This window comes from Carcharodon carcharias, chromosome 5 (genome assembly GCF_017639515.1).
Source record: "Carcharodon carcharias isolate sCarCar2 chromosome 5, sCarCar2.pri, whole genome shotgun sequence".
In the NCBI taxonomy this organism is placed as follows: domain Eukaryota; kingdom Metazoa; phylum Chordata; class Chondrichthyes; order Lamniformes; family Lamnidae; genus Carcharodon; species Carcharodon carcharias.
The window spans coordinates 38,846,119-38,861,414 of NC_054471.1; the positions used below are offsets into that span (position 1 = coordinate 38,846,119).

At 43.4% G+C, this 15,296-nt stretch overlaps 1 protein-coding gene across 4 annotated transcripts in view; it reads left to right on the top strand.

Moving 5' to 3' along the window:
* The first annotated feature begins 1,444 nt into the window (after nucleotides 1–1,444).
* The window catches only part of anapc1 (anaphase promoting complex subunit 1), a 216,889-nt gene continuing 203,037 nt past the window's right edge, over nucleotides 1,445–15,296 (top strand). For 2 of the 4 annotated variants that reach the window (XM_041188480.1, XM_041188483.1), the window contains exons 1-6: nucleotides 1,445–1,598; nucleotides 2,244–2,480; nucleotides 6,383–6,544; nucleotides 12,329–12,380; nucleotides 14,092–14,192; nucleotides 14,863–14,945. In XM_041188480.1, the coding sequence (XP_041044414.1) occupies nucleotides 2,268–2,480; nucleotides 6,383–6,544; nucleotides 12,329–12,380; nucleotides 14,092–14,192; nucleotides 14,863–14,945 (611 nt within the window). In that variant the 5' untranslated portion in view covers nucleotides 1,445–1,598; nucleotides 2,244–2,267. Of the gene's footprint in view, nucleotides 1,599–2,240; nucleotides 2,481–6,382; nucleotides 6,545–12,328; nucleotides 12,381–14,091; nucleotides 14,193–14,862; nucleotides 14,946–15,296 lie in introns of those variants that run through there. The other 2 variants (XM_041188482.1, XM_041188484.1) reach the window with 2 other exon arrangements.

Below are 15,296 nucleotides of genomic sequence, written 5' to 3' on the forward strand. Positions count from 1 at the left end.
TAATTTGAAAACTACTTCTATATGAAATGTTGAACAGATCATCAGCCATTGGAATCATTTGTTCTAAAACCATCAAATAATGTACCTAATTGACTTCAAAGAATGCTGTAAAGCCTCCAAAAATACATCCTGAAAGTTTCATAAAAAGGAGAAGATGGTTCTAGCAGATACGTTGGCCAGAGCATACCTGGCAGAAGTTATAGCTTGTGAGTTTACCCGTGAGCTGGAAGAAATTGATCATTGTGAATCCCTTCTTGTTCAAGATTCACACTGGCAACAGCTTAATCATGCTTCAGTAAATGACCTGGTTCAGAAAAAAACTTATTATTCAGCAAAGCTGGGCTGGGATCAAGTCAGAGATACCTGAATGCCCAGACCATTACTTTGACTTTTAAGATGATCTAATGGTCTGAGATGAATTGATATTCAAGGGACAGCAACTCCTGGTGGCTGCTGCATTAACTAAGGATCTATTTGTTAATAACTTTGGCATTGATGACTGTATCCGTAGAGTCCACGATAGACCCTATTGGCCCAGGATGTAGACAAAGCTCAAACAATATATTGTGAAGTGTGAGATCTATTTGGCTCTTCCAAGTGAAGGACCACTTCTACAGCACAAAATTGTGGGTAGGCCTTGGTTGAAGGTTGGGGCTGACCTTTGTAAGTTCCATGGCCAGACCCTGCTCATCATGGGTGACTATGACAGTGACTTTATTGAAGCAGTTAGTCTTGGTTCTTGGAGCAATTGCTTGTGCAGCTTTCTGAGAGACCTGAAGCAAACGTTTGTGAGATTAAGCATACCAGACATCATATTAATGGACAAAGGTCCACAATTCATTTATGAACAATTTGCAGTGTTTGTCAAGACATGATCACTAAGCACTCCACTGTTCAGTGGCAAAGCCAAGAATACTGTCAAGACTACTGATGAAATGGGAGACATGTCTTCAAAGCTTTTTGTCTGGCACTCATCAGGACAAATGCAAGAATGCCAAATTTCAAACGCTCAAAACAATATACACTACAGGAGAAAAAGAGTGCTGATTGGTTGGCAGATTGACTCTGATTGGCTGAAGTGTTGCAATGGCGAAAGCAATGGGGAACTATAGGCACCCCAAGCTTCCAGGTAATTCAAAAAAGATGCAAAGCTTGAACATATTCCTTTTGTTTGCAAAGAACAGGTCCCTGCGTCTGAATATTTGCCGCTTCTCCCAATTGATTGATTATATTAAATATTTTTTAGTGTAGCGATTAGCATACTCAGGATTGTTTGGCAAGTGCTGCCCATTCGTGGAGTCACATCGATTCCAAGTGAGAGAGGAATCTGCACATGTAATAATGAGTCAGGTTGGCCAATCGCGAAGGAGAGCGCATTTCTTGTTTCCTCCGGGGCCGACTGCGCTTGCGCGCACATAGCGGGATGACTGATGGGAGCCCAAGATGGCGGCGCCCATCTGAATCTGCAATTCGGACTTCAAGTGAATTTTGGTTTTGGCGCCGATTCGGAGTAAAAATTAAAGTTCCGGGTTTAGAATTTCAGCAGCGGATGGTCGCAGAGAAACCGTCGTTAGAAGTTTCACTTGTTATTTTAACAGGTTGGTCTGATCGTCTTTCATAATCATAATTGTTGGAACATAACGATCCCGCCTCCCATCATCCACAATCCACGGACATGTTCCCCCTCGCGCGCGCCCCCCCACCCCCTTCCTCCCCCTCGCGCGCGCCCCCCCACCCCCTTCCTCCCCCTCGCGCGCGCCCCCCCACCCCCTTCCTCCCCCTCGCGCGCGTCCCCCCCACCTCCTTCCGCCCCCTCGCGCCCCCCACCCCCTCCTCCCCCTCCCTCCCCCTCGCGCGCAACCCCCACCCCGTTCCTCCCTCTCGCGCGCGCGCCCCCACCCCCTTCCTCCCCCTCGCACGTGCCCCCCACCCCCTTCTTCCCCCTTGTGCGTGCCCCCTCCCCCTCATGCGCGCCCCCCACCCCCTTCCTCCCTCTCGTGCGCGCCCCCCACCCCCTTCCCCATTGTGCACGTCCCCCCACCCCCTTCCTTCTCCTCGCACGCGTCCCCCCCCACCCCCTTCCTTCTCCTCGCGTGCGTACCCCCACCCCCTTCCTCCCCCTCGTGCGCATACCCCCAGCCCCTTCCTCCACCTCGCGCACATACCCCCACCCCCTTTCCTCCCTTGAACTACTTTGTCACCTGTAGAGAGCATATGATGAATTTTGAGCTTTCTTCAAGCAGAAATAATGCTGATATCTGGAACCCATGTCGAACGTCTGTGAAGAGAGGGTAACGATGATTGCAGCAGGGGAAATGCAGGAGTTTGTTCCTTTTGGCCGTGACCACTGCAGGCGCCACCCTAATGCCACGAATCTTCAGCTTCGGCAGCTGCAGCCTGCTTCAGAACTGTGGTCCTCCGACGGTGATGCGGGATTGGTGGGATCACTGAGGGAAGTTACGATCCATGAGAAACAGAAGGTACAGGATTGGAAGCCTTATTAGAAGTAATAAGCAGTGCCTAAAATTAGAGCATAACATCTTCCCCAGTGAGGGATACTGTATAAGGATGTGATTTTGAATCTGTACAAGGCATGGGTGAAGCCTCAGTTGAATTTGTGCGTGGAGGTTTTGGGATTATTGAAAGGATATTGGAAAAAGAGATTTGTAACAAAAATAACTTGCATTTATGTAGCACCTTTCGTAACCTGTGTTCCAAAGTACCTTACAGCCAATGCAGTCCCACTTGCCATGTAGCAATTGCAGCAGCAAACGTGCGCACAGTAAAATTCCATAATAATGACTAGTTTAATAATTCTGTTTTAGCAACGTTGGTTGAAGGATATGTATTGGCCAGGACATCAGAGAGAACGGCCCTGCTGTTCTCAGATTGTGGGATCCTTTGTGTGCACCTGAGAGAGTGCCTACATTTAATGTATCATCTGGCCGATAGGACCTTGGATGGTTCAGCACTCCCTCAGTACTGCGCTGAAGTGCAGTCCACATTTTGAACTCACAATTTTCTGACTCTGAAGCGAGAGTGCTGCCATTGATCCATGGCTTCCATGCATGAAGGCTTCAGTGCTACTGGGATGATACCAGGGAGAAACTTTGGAAAAACTAGGATGTGTTTACTGGAGCAGTGAAGTCTGAGGGGAGAATGTAGAAGAAAGATTTAAAATTTTTAAAAGATATCAAAGAGTTGACCACACATCCTCCTCATATGCCTCTCCTCATTCACCCAGCTGGGTAGGAATGCTCTCATCTGGTTCCTTTCTTATCTGACCGGTTAGAGCCAGAGAATCATCTGTAATAGCTTCTCTCCCTTCCCTTGCATTGTTACCTCTGTCGTCTCCCAACGATCTATCCTTGGCCCCCATCTGTTCCTCACCTACATGCTGACTTTGGCGACATCATCTGAAGACACAATGGTTCCATGTGAATGCTGGCAACACCCAGCTTTTCGTCACCACTATCTCTCTGGACCTGGCCACTGTCACTAAATTATCAGACTGTCTATTCGACATCCAGTACAGGATGAGCAGAAATTTCCTCCAATTCAATGGTGGAAAGACTGAAGCTGTTGTTTTTGGTCCTCGCTACAAACTCTGCTCTGTAGTTACCGACTCCATCCCTCTCCCTTGAAACTGTCTGTGATTGAACTTGGCTGTTTACAACTTTGGTGTCATATTTGACCACGAGCTGAGCTTCTGACCACATACCATTAACAAGATTGCCTACTTTCACTTCTGTACCGTCACCTGACTTCACCCCGTCTCAGCTGCTACTGAAGCTTTCATCTGTACCTTTGTTACCTCAAGACTCAACTATTCCAGCCCTCTCCTCGCTAGTCTCCCAACTTCCATCCTTCCAAACCCTGAACTCGTCCAAACTTGCAGAGACCAGTTCACACATCACTGTTAGATTGCCTGAGTGACAAAGCCTTGATTTTAAAAATCATCTTTATTTTCAAATCACTTGCCCCTCCCACATCTCTGTAATCTCCTCCAGCCCTAAACTCATTGAAATGATGGGGGACAGGCAAAAAAGTGGCGTTAAAGCCACAATTCGATCAGCCATGATCTTATTGAATGGTGGAGCAGGCTTGATGGGCCTCCTGCTTCTCCATAATTCTTATTATGATCCATCTCTTAATCCATCTCTTAATTCTTCCAATTCTAGCCTGTTGCGCGTCAGGTACTTTAATTGCTGCATCATTGGCAGCCTTTAGCTGTCTAGACTCTGAAATTCCCTCCCAAGCCCTTTCTTCCCTCTCCAACACTCCCCTCCTTTAAGATGATCCCTAAAACCCACCTCTTTGGCCAAGCTTTTGGTCAGATTTTAAGGATGAGATTTCGGAATACTTGGAAGTGCATGATAAAATAGGGCAAAGTCAGCCTGGTTTCATCAAGGGGAGGTCATGCCTGACAAATCTGTTAGAATTCTTTGAGGAGGTAATGAGTAGGTTAGACAAAGGCGAGCCAATGGATGTTATCTACTTGGACTTCCAGAAGGCCTTTGCAAAGGTGCCGCACAGGAGGCTGCTCAGTAAGATAAGAGACCATGGTGTTAGAGGCAAGATACTAGCATGGATAGAAGATTGGCTGTCTGGCAGGAGGCAGAGAGTGGGGATAAGGTGGTCCTTCTCAGGATGGCGGCCGGTGACTAGTGGAGTTCCGCAGGGGTCAGTGTTGGGACCATGACTTTTCACTTTATACATTAATGATCTAGATGAAGGAACTGAGGGCATCCTGGCTAAGTTTGAAGATGGTACAAAGATAAGTAGAAGGACAGGTAGTATTGAGGAGGCGGGGAGGCTGCAGAAGGATTTGGACAGGTTAGGAGAATGGGCAAAGAAGTGGCAGATGGAATATAACATGGGGAAGTATGAGGTCATGCACTTTGGTAGGAAGAATAAAGGCATAGGCTATTTTCTAAATGGGGAGAGAATTCAGAAATCTAGAGTACAAAGGGAATTGGGAGCCCTAGTCCAGGATTCTCTTAAGGTTAACTTGCAGGTTGAGTCGGTAGTTAGGAAGGCAAATACAATGTTGGCATTTATTTCGAGAGGACTAGAATATAAAAGCAGGAATGTGCTGCTGAGGCTTTATAAGGCTCTGTTCAGACCACATTTAGAATATTGTGAGCAATTTTGGGCCCCGTATCTCAGGAAGGATTGCTGGCCCTAGAGAGGGTCCAGAGGAGGTTCACGAGAATGATCCCAGGAATGAAAGGCTTAACATATGAGGAATGCTTGAGGAATCTGGGTCTATACTCGATGGAGTTTAGAAGGATGAGGAGGGGATCTGATTGGAACTTACTGAATATTGAAAGGCCTGGATAGAGTGAACGTGGGGAAGATGTTTCCATTAGTAGGAGAGACTAGGACCCGAGGGCACAGCCTCAGAGTAAAGGGAAGACCTTTTAGAACAGAGATGAGGAGAAACTTCTTTAGCCAGAGAGTGGTGAATCTCTGGAATTAATTGCCACAGAAGGCAGTGGAGGCCAGGTCATTGAGTGTGTTTAAGACTGAGATAGATAGCTTCTTGATAGGTAAGGGGATCAAAGGTTACGGGGAGAAGGCAGGAGAATGGGGTTGAAAACCTTATCAGCCATGATTGAATGACTGAGTCTGCTCCATGGGCCGAGTGGCCTTATTTCTGCACCTATGTCTTATGGTCTTATCTGCCCAAATATCTCCTTGTGTGGCTTGGAGTTAAGTTTTGTTTGATAACATTTCTGCCAAGAACCTTGGGATGTTTTACTATATTAACGGCACCATATAAATGTAAGTTGTAAATAATGAAGAATTATTTCTACTGGTTAATGAGTCAGTAATGAGGAACATAAATTTAGGATTAGTATTGAAAGCAAAAAGGATGAGCACTTTTCCCTTTCCACTTTTGGGTTTTCACTTAGCTAGTCCCTCTTGATGCTGAAAGGTATTTGAAAATAAAAATAAGTACTCATATCATGCTTGAGTGTAGCATTTTTTTGTCAAAAGCTTGGTAACAAGTTTATGAATTTCTGGATCATACAGGGCTATATAAAAACTTGTTTAACTTTTCTTCTATGAGGACTCTCCAACTTTTTATATCTCAGTTCCTCTGAATTATCAGAAAAGCTTGTAGTAAATCTTTAATCCCATATAAATAATCTCTTGCTAATGTATTTAAAGTTCCTTTGTTCCTTTGCGAAGTACTGATGCATTATTTAAATTTAAAGATCTTTTGAAGTCTAATTGTGTAGCACCAAGTGACTTGACCTAATTCCTAGCATTACCAGTTTGATTTAGAAATGCTATTCATGGTGCTCAAAGGGGAAATTGTCTTTTTGTATGAGTATGATTCTGGTGAAGGCTGACGTTACTTGTCTTGTTGCAGGAGAATTGGCATCTAAGGAAAGGCTCTTGTGACATTGGTGAAGAGCTGGACTATGATGAAGAGCTGTATGTGGCTGGTAACATGGTCATCTGGAGCAGAGGAAGTAAAAGCCATGCTTCTTCAGTTTATAAGGCATTCACAGTGGACAGCCCTGTCCTGCAGGCAAGACAATGGTTTATCACATTTTCATAAACCCATATGACATAACCTTGCTTTTAAATGTGTGTTCCCTGGCCACATTGGAAAAGATCATATCCCTGTGTATTGTCATTTACAAGTAAGTTAGTGCCCATTTGTAAATTTGAAATGCTCAAGGAAACTGTTCCAGTAGTACCTCTGCATAAATAGAATTGTGCAAAACCATGTTCTCTTTCGGCTCATTTTCCTGAAACATTCTTGTCTTAAAGGGTGCACGCTGCTGCTGCTGATGGTATGCATTGGGTTAGAATTTGAGCTTACCTGTGTTGAAATACAGTGGTGTATGGTTTTGCAGTACCTGCAAGACCATTATTCAGCCACCCTGTCCAAATACCCTGTTTGAATTGGAGTTGATTCTAACACATTCTAACTAACTTAGAATGGGGAACACAATACCACAAGGAGCAGTTGAGACCAAATACATTTAAGAGGAAGCTAGATAAACAAAAGGAGGAAAGGAATAGAAGGCTATGTTGAAACTGTTACATGAAAAGGAGGTGGGTGGATCATGAACACTAGCAGTTCAGGTTGAATGGCCTGTTTCTGTGCTGAACATTTTGTGTAATTGGGGTGCTCTAAATAGAATTGAAAAAGGTAGTTTTAGAATGATCTCTAGCATCATACTGGGTGCAGCTTTGACACTTCAACCACACTGATATTTTTCCTTCAGTCCTAACAATTCACTTCTGTTGCTTCATAAACCATCTTTAAAACTCTGGTAACCCTTCTGGATCATTGACCCCTGGCATCTCCAGTCACTCATTTCAGTCTTGCCATGAAGGTGTGTTCTGCACTGCATGTCCACCCACTCCACCACCAGCGTAGCTATAGCTATAATATGTGCCATGTTCAGGTTGCAGCTCGGCAAGCTAATCTCAACAGTAGCTCCCTCTTCTGTCAGAGAATGTGCAGCGCCTCCTAGTTCCTCTCTAACTCTCACCCCCCTGAATTGGAGGTAAGCATTGGCATTTTAGTTGCTGCTGCAATAAATCCTGGAAACCCTTGCCTAACAGCGTCAGAAGACTGCAGCAGTTCAGGGAGAAGGCCTCCAACTATACCTTCTTGGCATAGTTAGGGTTGGAGAATAAATGTGGCCTAGCCAGTGCTGCAGTCCACAGCCTGGGAACAATTTAAAGGAAGTCCATATCTGAAAACTGCAGATTTCTTTGCATCCTTTCATTAAGGTGCCTGGACTTGATAGGCAGGAGCTCTTGACCAATTTTCCTTAAAAAAATAAGTAAACCAATAGTTCTGGAGTACTTTCACTCCTGTCTGTCACCCTTCTTATGTAATGAATTTATGCTAATGTCAATATGCTAACCTGGGATGTTGTTTTTCACCCTTAATCTCCCTTCCTGCCCAGCTCTATTCAGAAGACCAGGGTAATGATCTGGGGTCAGGTTCAAATCCCACCATGGCAGCTGGCGGAATTTAAATTCATTTAATAAATCTGCAATATAAAGCTGGCCTCAGTAACGGTTACCATGCCAACTTTTATCAAACCCACCTGGTTCACGAATGTTCTTTAGGGAAGAAATTCTACCATCCTTACCTAGCCTGGCCTACAGCAATGATCCACAGCAATGTAGTTGACTCTTGACTTCCCTCTGAAATGGCCGAGCAAGACATTCGAGGGAAATTAGGGATGGGCAATGAATGCTGGCCTTGCCAGCGACATCCGCATCCCATGGAAGGATAAGAGAAAGCAGTTTTCTAAATTAAATTAGGCAGGTAGGAAATACAAGTAGACAATTTAAGAACATAACATAAGAACTAGGAGTAGGCAATTCAGCCCCTCGAGCCTGCCCTGCCATTCAATACAATCATGGCTGATCTCATTTCGGCCTCAACTCCAATTTCTCGCCCTCTCCCCATAACCTTTCAACCCGTGACTAATTAAAAAGCTGTCTATCTCCTCAAATTTATTAAGCGTCCCAGCATCCACTGCACTCTGCGGTAGGTAATTCCACAGATTCACAACCCTTTGAGAAAAGTAATTCCTCCTCATCTCTGATTTAAACTACCACCCCATAGCCTAAAACTATGGCCTCTCGTTCTAGAATGCCCTACAAGGGGGAACATCCGCTCCACATTTACTTTGCCTATCCTCTTTAGCATCTTATAGCCCTCAATTAAATCTCCTCTCATCCTTCTAACCTCTAGCAAGTGTAGGCCTAAACTGCTCAATCTCTCCTCATAAGACAAGTCCCGCATCTCTGGAATCAATCTAATGAACCTCCTCTGAACCGCCTCCAGTGCAACTACGCTTCCTCAAGTAAGGAGACCAAAACCAGGTGCGGTCTCTCCAATGCCTTGTACAGTTGCAACAACACTTCCCTATTTTTATACTCTATTCCTTTAGCAATAAATGCCAAAATTCCATTTGCCTTCCTTATTACCTGCTGTACCTGCATACTAGCTTTCAGTGCTTCATGCGTGAGGACACCCAGATCCCTCTGCACTGAACCATTCTGAGGTTTCTCTCCATTTAAATAATAAGCCGCGTTTTTATTCTTCTGACCAAAATGGATAACCTCACACTTATCCACATTAAACCCCATCTGCCAAATTTTGGCTAGTTCACCTAACCTGTCCATATCCATTTGTAAATTTCTTATTTCTTCATTGCCAACTTACTTTTCCACCTATTTTGATGTCGTCTGCAAATTTAGCTATAGTACCTTCTATCCCTGAATCCAAGTCATTAATATAGATTGTAAAAAGTTGGGGCCCAAAGACCAAACCCTGTGGCACCCCACTAGTTACAGCTTGTCATCCAGAAAAAGACCCATTTATCCCAACTGTCTGCTTTCTGTAGGTTAGCCAATCCTCTATCCAAGCTAATATATTACCTCTAACTCCATGTGATCTTATCTTGTGTATTAATCTTTTGTGCGGCACCTTATCAAAGGCCTTCTGGAAGTCCAGATATACTACATCTACAGGATCCCCTTTATCCATTTTGCTTGCCACATCTTCAAAGAACTCTAGCAAATTAGTCAAACACGATTTACCCTTCATAAAACCATGCTGACTCTGATGGATTGCATTTTGGCTTTCCAAATGCCCCATTACTACTTCCTTAATAATGGATTCCAACAATTTCCCAACGACAGACGATAAACTAACTGGTCTATAGTTTCCTACTTTCTGCCTCTCCCCCTTCTTGAATAAGGGCATTATATTAGCATTTTTCCAATCCACTGGAACCTTCCAGGATCCAGGGAATTTTGAAATATTATAGCCAATGCATCCACTATCTCTGCTGCCACTTCCTTTAAGACCCTGGCTGTAGGCCATCAGATCCTGGGGACTTGTCACTCTTTTATCCCAATAGGTTGTAGAAACCTGGAATTCTCTTCCCTGAGATACTGTCCATGCTCAGACAATCGGAGCTTTCAAGTCTGTTTGTTGGTGCAGGATATCAAGGGATACAGATCAAAAGTGGGTACATGAAGTGGAGATGCAGATGAGCTGTGATTTAATTGAATTGGTAGAGCAGACGTGAGGAGCTGAATGGCCTGCTCATGTTTCCTGCTTTAAATGTGAAGATGTTTTTGAAGGAAATTATTTATATTTTAGAATTATACAGTCGTCAATTTCCTGCGTCACTAAATGAACAGGTTGCAAGGACAAAAGCATTATTTCCTGTCGTGCAGACTTCTTCTGCTGCAGTTATGTGGGTGTGCATCTCTCTCAAGATGCACAGTGTCTGTCAGCTTCAGACTAAATGAATGAATGCTGAGATCAAGCAGAGGTCGGGCTGCAGATTAGAGCCCTGGCTTCCTTTGTGGGGAAGTCGATTGAGAAGTTGCAGATATTCTGGCTCCAGTTTCAAGTATGCTGCAGGAAGTTACATTGGCCGTTGGTGATATATGGGGTTTGCTATTTGGGGTTTTGATGCACTGCCACTACGTTCAAAATATTGCTCGTGGATCTCCCATGCCCTTGCTTATAGCGCCTTTAACACTTATAGTAAATAAGAGGACATGCTTTTTATCCCCCCATGTTTTAACTATTGGGACCTTAATCTACATTCAGATTTTATGTTGCAGTTATGGGTATATATTCAAACATAATAGATACAACTGTGCATTCCTAAACTTGAAGCCATTGTGTGATTAAAGTTCCATTCACATTGTTTTCTATTAGTTTGTTGTGTACTTTTGAGAGTACCTTTCACTACACGAATAATTAACTCACTGTGCACCTTGACTACATGGGATGTGTGGGAGGAAGTACTGCTATTTTTGCTGGAAGCAGTGAAGATTGAAGGTATGAAGACAGCTTGTTGGGCCCTGTGTTTGGAATGGTGCAGAGGGAATTCCGTACACTTGTCATGTTTGTGTTGATGCCTTTCATGGCTGGTGGATGAGTCAGTAGGGTGTGTTGGGCAGCCTCCAAACCTGGGCCCTGAACTTGCCTGGCATATCCCCAATTCCAAGGGGAAGCCAGACACGAGTCCTTCCAATTGGCAGCTTCCCCCACCAGCATCAATAATGTTAGTCATGTGCTTGGCTGCACTCAGTAGTTTCTGAGCTAGTAGTGAGAGTCATGCTAGTATGCTGATTCTGGAACATGCCTCTTTCTCTCATTTCTCCCTAACATCCAAAGTGGCACAACCCTCAGAGAGAAAAAAAATTCTCATCTCTGTCCGAAAAGGACAACCCCTAATTTTAAAACAGTGCCCTTAGTTCTGGATTCACCCACCAGAGGAAACATCATTTCCATGTCCACTTTGCTGAAACATTTCAGGATCTTGTATATTTCAATCAAGTCACCCCTCACTCTTCTAAACTCCAGTGGAAACAAGCCCAGTCTTTTTAGCCTTTCCTCATAAGACAACCTGCTCTTTTCTTTGGGTAATTGTCTTAGGTCGGCAGCCAGATGAACACAGATTTACCTGCCAATGGAAACTGTTGTTCTTGGTTACCCTATCAAAACTCTTAATACTTTCAAACACCTCTGCTAAATCTCCTCTTCTCTGAGAACAACCCCAGCCTTTCCAGTCTGCAAGTCTCTCACCCCTGAAACCATTCTAGTAAATCTCCTCTGCGTGCTGTCCTGGGACCTGACATGCTTGCCACTGCTCGAGATTATGAATAAATTGGTTTTTATTAGGTCTTAAGTATGCACTGACAATTAACAATAATCAGAATTACTGTAGGCACAGAAGCTACAAATGCTTGGATTTACTAAGTGTCTGAATCATGCAAAACTTCCACAAAAAAAACTTCATTCAATCTGCTTTCTTGTGCGGGATGTTATAAGGACAAACAAGGCAGACCATTCTAAACCTACACTGAGGTGAATGGGCAGTTCATCTGGTTTACAATTTAACACTAGTTACACATTTGGCTCTTAACAGGGACAAGAAGAATGAATACTGGCTACCTATACATTCTAGGTGGTCCACCAGCCTCAAACATTGCTTTTGACCCTCACCCTGTGTGCATTGTTGCAGGCGATGGATTAGTAGTGTATCAAAAGTGTCACTTATAGTAAACACCTTCTTCATGCATCATATTTAATTCCTCCAACACTTTGTTTCTATCACAGTTGCTTGCCAGCATCCCTATTGCATCATCCAACTCCCCATGAGCTGTTCCATGGCAGACTGCCAGTGTTCTGAACTGGGCAGTGTATTTGCATTAAATAATGTGGTTTTCAAAGTAACCTAATTAGGGGAAAACCAAAACTCAATCATGAACAGTTAACTGACAATTTCATTTTTTGTCTTGATTTTAGGCACTATGGTGTGATTTCAGCATTCCACAGGACAAGACCGAATGCATGAAAGGTAAGTTTTCACTCAACATTGCAATTCTGTTTAGAAGAAAAGAAAAAAAAATATTTTCTTGCTAACTTTCTCCACTCTCCTGCCTTCTGATGCATTGCTTGCTGGGAGAAAATTAGAGAATGGGCATATTTCTAATAGTTAGCTGTTATGATGGTAATTGCTTGTAAATGACATTCAACAACTTTTTCTAGCACTGTTGCAACACATGTTCTGTCTCTATTCAGTGTTCAGCCTGAATACCAGAAATATTCGTTCATGGAATGTAGGCGTCTCTGGCTGGACCAGCATTTATTGCCTATCCCTAATTTCCTTGACCCCTTGTTCAGAGGTCAGTTAAGAGTTAACCACATTGCTGTGTGGCCTGGAGTCACACGTAGTCCAGACCAGGGAAGGATGGCAGATTTCCCTCTCTAACGGATATTAGTGAACCAGATGGGTGTTTACAACAATTGACAATGGTTTCATGGTCATCATCAGATTTTCATTGAATTCATATTTCACTATTTGCCATGGTGGGATTTGAACCTGGGTCCCCAGAGCATTATCCTGGGTCTCTGGAATACCAGTCCAGTGACAATACCACTATGCCACTGCCTCCCCCACTGACGAAATATCCTTGATATTCAGGCTTCAGAGTGGCTTGTCATTTTGAGTTTCCTAAGTTTTTATTCTGTATTCATTCTCAGGATGTGAGTGTCTCTTCATTTATTGCCCATGAGAAAGTAAGAGGGCCTCTTTGCTTCTCCACCTCTCAGCTTTTAACGTGCTCCTTAAAACCTACCTCTCCAGCCAAGCTTTTGGTCACTATCCTAATATATCAAATTATGTTTGGTACTGTTCCTGTGAAGCACCTTGATGTTTTGCTATGCTAAAGGTACTATATAAATGCAAGTTGTTGTTGGGCCTAAGCAGCTGATCCTGGGCTAGGATAGTTGCTGATCAGTTCCCCATTATTATGAAGGGAGACACTTCCTGCGTCAGAATGAACCTGGATAGAAGGAGGCTCAAAATGGTGTGGGTCTGTGAAGTCTTTTTTCTAGATCAATATTGATGGGAGTACTTTGAACAGAAAATACAGCCTCTGAGCTTTTTCCTTCATCTCTTTTTGTTGAGACTTTCATAATACCTGTGCACTGATGGTTTCAGAGGGTAAACATGTCACTGGGGTCTGGAGTTCTTTCTACTTGGTTCCAGATAACCTGTAATTCACTGTCTCATGAGTATGGAGGACTAGTGGAGAATCTGCTTGGTAAGCTTACTTGGTTTTGGCTGTACCTTTCATCTTGCTTAAGTAAGCCAAATCCGTGCCCTTGACAAACCATTTTAATTTCCTGGCCCTGGGTAAGTAGACTGTGTCCCTCCAGGGAGTGTGCACTTTCTGTATTGGACCCCACTTATGTCGATCACTTGGAAATGTCTGTGACCTGTTGTTGGCCATCTGTCATACACCTGAGAGGCCAAGCAAAACATTTATTCATTCATGGGGTGTGGGCATTGCTGGCAAGGTCAGCATTTATTGCCAGTCCTTAATTGTCCTGGAGAAGGTGGTAGAGAGCCACCACGTTGAGCTGCTGCAATCCATGGTCGACCTAAGTACTTCCAAGCAACATTATTGTGGTAATAGTTAAATTTACACTTGACTTTTGTTCTTGATTCCCATTGCTGTGGGCCTGTTTGCTCATGAACTGTGATAAAGCTCTTGCTCTTTCAGCCCAAGAGAAGACAGAGAAGTGCGTATGTATTGTACAGAGATCCTGTGTGAATGTACACACCGTGGATGGGAAGGACTACATTGCCCCATTACCTTTTCAGGTGATAGCTTCTGTTCTTAAATGTTTTTTGGCCAAGGTTCTGGCCTCGACCAGCATCGCTAAATATCGGTTAACTGGTCATTCGTTGCATTGCTGTTTAAATGATTCCTCTGACTGTAACATTCAGCTAGCTATCAACAATAACTGTTACAACTCAGATAGCAAGATGATAAAGGATAGAACTGGAGCCGAGTCTTGAAACATTTGCAAGCTTTTATTCACAGAGAGACATGTTATATGTCGTACAGCTCCAACCCAACAACCACAGTTTCAGCGTGCTCCTTTGAGCACAGGTGAGTCCCCAATTAATGCCCACCACCAGAATACAATTAAATACCTAATTAAGATACAGTTCAAGTGACGTCATTTCAAAGTAATTTTGTTTTAAATGAAGTATTTTGTGATGTTGAGTGATATGATTAAAAAGCTATATGAACATAAGATCTTTCCCTCTTAAATGACTAGGCTGAAAGGAAATGGCGACGATATTTGACAAGTTGGAACTATCTCATCAAGAAAAGAAACCACTGCTCTAGTTTTGTAAATGTTGGCTCATGGTTTAATGCTATTGAAGCAAACTGGATCAAAGCTGCTTCTGAAACTTGGCTTAAAATACACCACTTTGCTTTGTAAATAAGTTGTTTAAATAATATTTTCCTATCTCCTTTTAGGTTGCAGATGTTTGGGCAACCAAATATGGGTTAATTTTTGAGCGCAATAACCCTGTGCAAGAAGTACCTTTAAGTCCTCTGAGGTAGGCAACTAAAAGACATACACTCGTGCCTGAGATTAATTCTGTATAAATTGCTCTTGTAAGTTTACTGCTCTTGTAGCTTGACTTTGTTCTGTTTTCATAAGATAGATTTTGATGTAGAAAGACCTTTCATCCTATCTGATCACATTTTTGAAGAATGCCAATGCTGCCACCTTACCATTTCTTTTAGTTAGTTGGAAGGTACAGTCTTAGTTTGGACCTGTCCATTGATAACATCAATTGAGCACTGTAGCGATTGAGTTGGGGAACGGTGTGTAGGGAAGTGCGCTGGCTATATTTTGAGTAAGGAAGAAGTTTCTCAGTCAGTTTTGCTATGTGGTGCTCTGTTTG